Source organism: Telmatherina bonti, assembly GCF_933228915.1.
Source record: "Telmatherina bonti genome assembly, chromosome: 18".
Classification (NCBI taxonomy): domain Eukaryota; kingdom Metazoa; phylum Chordata; class Actinopteri; order Atheriniformes; family Telmatherinidae; genus Telmatherina; species Telmatherina bonti.
Window position 1 is genome coordinate 25,855,205 of NC_136616.1, and position 6,659 is coordinate 25,861,863.

At 37.4% G+C, this 6,659-nt stretch overlaps 1 protein-coding gene across 1 annotated transcript; it reads right to left on the reverse strand.

The window, feature by feature from the left end:
* Positions 1-967: 967 nt before the first annotated feature.
* Positions 968-6,225, reverse strand: slc3a2a (solute carrier family 3 member 2a). Its single transcript, XM_079257723.1, has 11 exons — positions 6,131-6,225; positions 5,055-5,265; positions 4,775-4,959; positions 3,675-3,848; positions 3,436-3,524; positions 3,143-3,279; positions 2,435-2,541; positions 2,112-2,305; positions 1,947-2,027; positions 1,629-1,848; positions 968-1,546 (listed from the first exon to the last, which is right to left on the reverse strand). The coding sequence occupies exons 2-11, from the start codon at positions 5,249-5,251 to the stop codon at positions 1,410-1,412; spliced, it is 1,521 nt and encodes a 506-aa protein (XP_079113849.1). The 5' UTR covers positions 5,252-5,265; positions 6,131-6,225; the 3' UTR covers positions 968-1,409.
* Between the last annotated feature and the right edge of the window lie 434 nt (positions 6,226-6,659).

Sequence of the window (6,659 nt, forward strand, 5' to 3'; positions counted from 1 at the left end):
TTCTCACTCAAGTCCATCTGAAATAAGTTTTTCATAACCACATACAGTAATGCCATAATCCAGGGTTTTCTAAAGTTGAATAAAAATGTAGAACAACGCTAATTAAAAGTTACCTTATTTGGGGAGAGAAGCATTGTTGCCAGTGGTTAACAGATGTCATATTTGCTGTTTTTTTTAAACATACATATAACAAATTATTCCTTGTCAATATGAAGACAATATCCCAAGATTTATTTAAGATGTGATAAGTAATAGTCACTGTGATTTCCTTCTATGCCTTCAAATGGGAAGGCTAAATTAAGTACAGCAGTTTTATGGATCATTTTTTAAAAGCTGCCTGCTTATATGTGTAAGCTTAAAGCTGACTCTGAAGCATTTATCATAAAGACACTCTAAATACCTTGTCAAACATCTAGTTTTTGCCACAAAAAAAAATACAAAAATTCTCAACATGTATCTTATCGAGTCATGCTGACTCATTAAACAACTTCAGTAAATAAACTTGGTAAAGATGAGGCACTATTGAATCGCAAATTGTCATTACAGCCAAATTAAAAAGTGAATGTCCTCTCAGAGTAAAATCTGAAAACAAATTAGTGTGAAATTAACACTTCATCTAGAGTTTTCATATATTTTATGTGCATTTAACAAAAGTTAACATTGGCCTTGCATTTTTACCCTGATAAAGTTGATATTTACGGTTTATAAAAAGTGAATATTGGATGTTTTTTTAGTTGTGCATTTCATTTAGCAAGAAATCAGAAGTAACACAATGTAGAGAAACCTGCCACTAATGCGTCATAATCTTAGGCTCTTAGGGATGCGCTTCTTCAACATCTGTGACATAGTTTCACACACCTGTATTTACCGACAGCAGTTAGGATCTTGTCTGATATTATCTGTCACTTAAAACACAGAGTCAACTGTTATAACAGCGTCTTTGACAAAGTATGAAGCATACACAAGAGTCAGTACAGACTGGTTTATTCATTTTCAGCTCACTTTTCATTTTTTACCTTGAGTCAAACATGTCATAGGTTTTCCAGTGTGGATTTTAGGGACAGCAAAATAAATGATCCAACACTATCTGTAAAAAAAACAAACAAAACAAAAAAAAACTTCCAAGACTGATAAAGGAATGCTTCAAGAAGGAATGCCCTTCACACCTTCAGACTTTGTAAAGTCAACATTAAAACCACCACAAAATACCTTGACGTATGAATGCAGACTTGAGGGGACTACATCTTAAAACAAAAATTTAATAAAAAAAATGAACCCAGTTAACACTGCAACCAATTGTTTTTTTAAAAAGTATGAGCTTACTCCTCAGAGTTTAGGACTGAACTGAGCATCCCCAATAAACAGATCTAAAATCAGCAGGAAGCTTTTTTATGGTACTGACGCCATCTTCAGCCTGTAAAAGGGAACTGCAGGAGGACCGCTTCCCCTGGTCCAAGCTCGATTTCATTCAGGCTGATGGAGGACTCGACCTCAAGGTTTTTATCTGTTGATAGTTTTACCTTGGCCGTCTCTGGCAGCTCTATTCCTGCAAGAATTAAAATAATTTTGTTACAGAAGAACACAAATAATTGCTAACATATCTTGCTTAAATGTCAACTGCAACTTGCCTGAAGCTGCCAGAGTGAGTTTTAGGGTCTCGGGTTGCGATCCCCAGTTGACGGCTGTTATATATCTCTCACTCTGGTCCCACAGGCGCAGGAAAGAGAGGGATGCAGGAGAGGAGTAAAGGGGGTAGTAGTCCCCATGAAGGAGGGACCTCTCTTTTCCTCGCAGATCACTGAGAGCTTTAAACCAATTCCACGTTTCAACGTGCTGCGTACGATTAGCCTGCAAGTATACAAGATTTTTTTTTAGCAAAACTCCTGAAAGCTGAGAAATGTTTGCTCAAATACTCCGAAACCACATTGTTCATTTGTGTCACTTACCTCAGCAGCCTCGTTGACGACAGCATCTTTGGAAGGCTCTTTCTCTATGTCCCAAACCATCATGGGTGCTTTTTCACCCCCCTGGAAGGGGATTGAGCAAAGTTACTTTGTGCACTAGCTGCTCAGTTGTCCAAATGTTTTAACATGCTCAAGTTTATAGCTCACCTCTGCCTGAAGGCCAATTTCATCTCCATAGGTAAACACAGGTGTTCCAGGCATGGTGAACAGCAGAAGCTGGTAAAGTTTAATCAGTTCTGGAGACTTTTTGGAGTAATCGTTCCATTTACCGGTGTTGAGACACCAGCTCACATTTCTCTGGTCAAAGTGAAGGGTGTCCATTGCCCTGATGTGCTCTTCGCCTGAATGAGAAAGTATAATAAATAAGTATTAAATAAGATTATGGGTGGCAAAATGTAATTGAAGATATTATTTCATTAAAACGCCACTAAAATGTGATTATACAAAAAAGACCGGTAACTCCATCTTACCATTACTTTTGCTGAGCAGGTCAGACAGGACAAGATCTGCACCAGAAGAGTTGATCAGCTGAGAGACAGCAGAGGCTGAAATATCTTCAACAAGACCCATCAACAACCTGAGGGGAAAAAAAAAAAAAAAATATATAGTAATTTAGTTTGCAAGATGCGAACAGGAGGGGCAGCGGTCACATATTTAAAAACTGGTGAGAAATTTAAGTTTAGGTTAGAAAATGTGTTTTAATTCTGACTCAACACTTGAACTTGTTTTCATTCATCAAACTTCCACAAGGTGGCGTTTAAACATGACCAAAAAAATATAACATGCTTGTCCCTTTTCGCTCACTGACTCTACTCAAGACCACAGGAATGTCTTTGATCTTTACATTTACTGCAGGAAATCTAACCTGGTTTATCAAATTTTACTGATGCTTTCATAGCTTCTCTTAAAAAAAAAAAAAGTTCTACAATTTTCTGCAGCTTAAAATTTGTTCTCTTTAAGAAACCCCAAAGTCTAAATATCAAATCAAAGTTCTTCTAGCTGGGGGAAAAAGAAAAAAAATAACCAAAAAAAAACATATCCGATGTACCAACACCCCACCCCAAGGGGAAAAAAAAACAACAAAAAACAAAAAAAAAACAACACCCCAGCGTCGGTACATTTCTGTACCGACTGCTACAGTGAACCAAAGATAATCACAAAATGGCAACCAGATTTACCTTGGCTTGCTTTCCTTGGTGCGGTTTGCCTGGACGACTGCTCGTAGTTCAGACCAATTAGTCAAGTTGGAGGCAAAAGAGAGGTTCGGTATCTTGATGCCATCAACACCAAAATTAAGCCAGTACTCTGCTGCTTTCTGAAAGAGGACATGAGCATTTCAGTCACAGCAGTACGATGATTAAATTAACACAGATCCAGGGCATGAAAGGGGTCAGTACACAGCTCTAATATGACCTATGGTTATTAGAAATTTAAACAATTACTTTGATTAATGTGAAGTAAACTGTCGTACCTTGAGTTTCTCCATTACTTCTTCATGGTTATCAAACCAGGGAGTAGACCCTGAGTAGTTTGGAGTCAGGTCAAGTATTACAGAAATGCCTGAAAGAAATGGAAGTGGAAAAAAATTAATCTTAACCACTTTAAAATGTGCAGCAAATTTAAAAACACATATGGTGCAGCAGATTATAAATAAACCAGGATTGGCTACATTTATGAAGAGAAACTGATTTTATGTTTCAGATAACCTACCCTTCTTGTGGGCCTTTGTCAGCAGAGCATACAGGTTCTCTTCTGATCCCTTGTTTGGATTCAACATCTGAAGATTCAGAGTGCTCAGCTGGTCACCCTGAACACTGTGAACAGGACCAAGCACCAGACCTTTGACCTTCAGCTGATTAATATAATCCAACTTTTCCTCAACACCTAAAAAAGAACAAATGAACAGAGACAGGAGAAGGAAATAATGAGTCAGTGTGAATTTCACATTCGGCATAGACAACCTAAAGCTCATGTGTGAAATGTAGCAATGTCTGAGGGGTAATGGATGGTGGAGGGTTAACTTTAGGTGACACCAAAGCACAAAATGAGGAAATAAAAGAGCAAATACTACTTTTTTTGCCAAGAAAGTAATAACTTGAAGTGTAAATTAAACCAACCACACCCTCTACTGGCCATGTGAGGTCTGAGCACAAGGGGGCCCTTCATGTGAGAACAATACTTAGTCACGTGTCGTTTTTGGAGTTCTTCCCAAAGCTTGTTGGAAACCCAAGTGCCCCTTACTAATTCGATTTGGGACAGAACATTCTGTCCTTCCTACCCATCTTTTAAGAAGCAGCTGCAATGTAATGAGGGGGAAAGGGGGGGAAAAAAAAAAGGAAAAAAAAAAAAAAAAAAGGAAAAAAAAAAAAGACAGGGGGGGGGGGAACAAAAGTTGTTCAACTGAACCAGAGGCCTAAAAGAGAAGTGAAAAAAAATACTCAGACATCTCTGTGTCCCTTTGGCCTTTAGTTGCTCCATACCAGCCCAGTCAGCAATTTAGTATCAACCCAGCTGATACAGGCCATGCTGAGCTAAGACCGTCTCAGACACTGTCACAAGACTTTTCATGTGCAGCAGCATGACCAAAAACTTAACACTGTAATCTCAAAATCTTACATTTTAATATATATATATATATATATATATATATATATATATATATATATATATATATATATATATATACATATATACATATACACACACACACATATACATATACATACATACATACATACATACAAACATACATACACACACACATACATGAAACAAGATATGTGCCATATTTAAGTCTAAATAAAAGTTACCTTTCATTCCTCCAGAGAAGGCATCAAGGTCAGAGATCTGGTACAAAGGGCCTTCATTCCACCACTTCATATCAGGGATGGGTTTGCAGCGAGGGGCCTGGACTATGATTACAATAGCTCCAGCCAGCATGCCGACCCAGCCCAACCAAAACAGGACAAGAAGCACCCAGCGGGTCCGCACCCATCTGCAAAAACAAAGTGAACGGTTGTAGTTAAAACTTATTGTAGTCAACGTAGAAATATAGGCCCTTGTATTTGTAAAATGGCATTTAAGTCTTACCCTGGTGTACCAGCGACTTTCAACAATTCCTCTTTGGACAGACCAGTGAATGTGACCTCGTCCTCGGGGACCTTCAGCTTGACGCTGCCATTCTTCTCCCCACCTGCAGTCTGGCCATCACCTGTCATGGGCTGCTTCTCAAGATCCAGCTCGTTGAGCTTCACTTCTTCCATGTCGATCTCAGTGTCTTTGTTCATACTCCAATCTGATACTTTTATTGAGACATATGGGAGACAAGGGTTAGATTTTGCTGTGTCTGAGAGGGTGATATAAAGCAGGTAGAACTATTGACAATTACACGGTGCTTTATATATTTCCATAAAAGTTTTGGTGGTGAAAGCGACCGTTGATCAAGGTGTTTATTTAACAAACGTCTGTTTTAAGTTTTACTTAACAAAAAAGTATTGTAAAAATAACATTAAATTAAACGTCTGAATTATCAATTGGCACTAACCAGTTAGTTTGGAAAAACTGATATATGGTTTAAGATGGTTTAACAGCCTTTAACGAACAAAAAAAAACAACCTTGCATTCGTGTTTTTAGCTGATGAAACACCGGCTTCACAAATTCACCGGAAACACATGCTAACCTTCACAATAATAGCCCGAAAAAAACTCAACTTCGATGTAAAGTATTGTATTTTTTTACGATAATAAAATTGTTTTACCTTGAAACATGCTTCAACCCATGAATAAATTTACTAATAATATTTTACAGATAGAAATACAAATGTATTCATTTATTTTTTCCGGAAGTCTAACAATTGACCCGGCTTTTTCCGGTCTAATGGATTAAATTTTCATTGACCAATACACTGAAACCAAAAACAAATTCGTGATTTTTTGGCGTTAATCGAGTTAGAAAAAGTATCTAAAGCTAACAAAAAACAAAAATAACAGCTTGATATCATGGATACTACCTTACTTAAAGATGATGAAATCGAGACAATCACTACGTCACCATGTGCGTGTCGCTCCTAAGCTTCCCTTTCACCACGCTACTTTATAATACAATTCTCAGCTAATATTACTATATTCTGTGATAATAATCATCTAAAAGCTTAATTCCGTGTTACCTTCAAAATGTGATATATAGTCCGTCCGATTTTATGGCCTTTCAGTGAGTTGTATATCCGTTTGTCTGTACAAATCTCCCCAAAAGGCGCTGAGAGTATATTTGTAGCTTACCGGTGTCCCCGCCTACAAACATATAAGCAATCAGATCGCTTACCGGTGTCCCCGCCTACAAGGAAAGGACCAATCAGATCTTCTCCATTTTCTTCTTTTCTCTCTTCCTGGAAAACATGAACAAACAAACAAAACATCATATCATAGATTACTGTTAAAAATAAAATACCCCTCCCTTTTTTTTTAGGAGTATATACTCAGAATATGTTGAAATTCAAAATCAGTAATGGGGCTCTTTCTGAAGCCCTCACATTAGAAGAAGTGGTAAGGAACAAAATGTACAGAACAAAGTATTTAGCCTGAGCCAAAACTTTATATAATTAGGTAAAAATAGCTTACTAACACGTGCTGAAATGACTTATTGTAAACGATTAAATTGGTTTAATTTGTAAATCAAATCACTTAGGCGTATAAATT

Bases quoted from the DNA above. Each gene is read 5' to 3' on its own strand.
- slc3a2a (XM_079257723.1), bottom strand. From the start codon at position 5,251: ATGAACAAAGACACTGAGATCGACATGGAAGAAGTGAAGCTCAACGAG. The intron at 3,525-3,674 runs GTAGGTTATCTG...CATTTCTTTCAG, and splicing joins GACAAAGGCCCACAAGAAGG to GCATTTCTGTAATACTTGAC. The intron at 2,306-2,434 runs GTAAGATGGAGT...TTTCTCATTCAG, and splicing joins CCTGCTCAGCAAAAGTAATG to GCGAAGAGCACATCAGGGCA.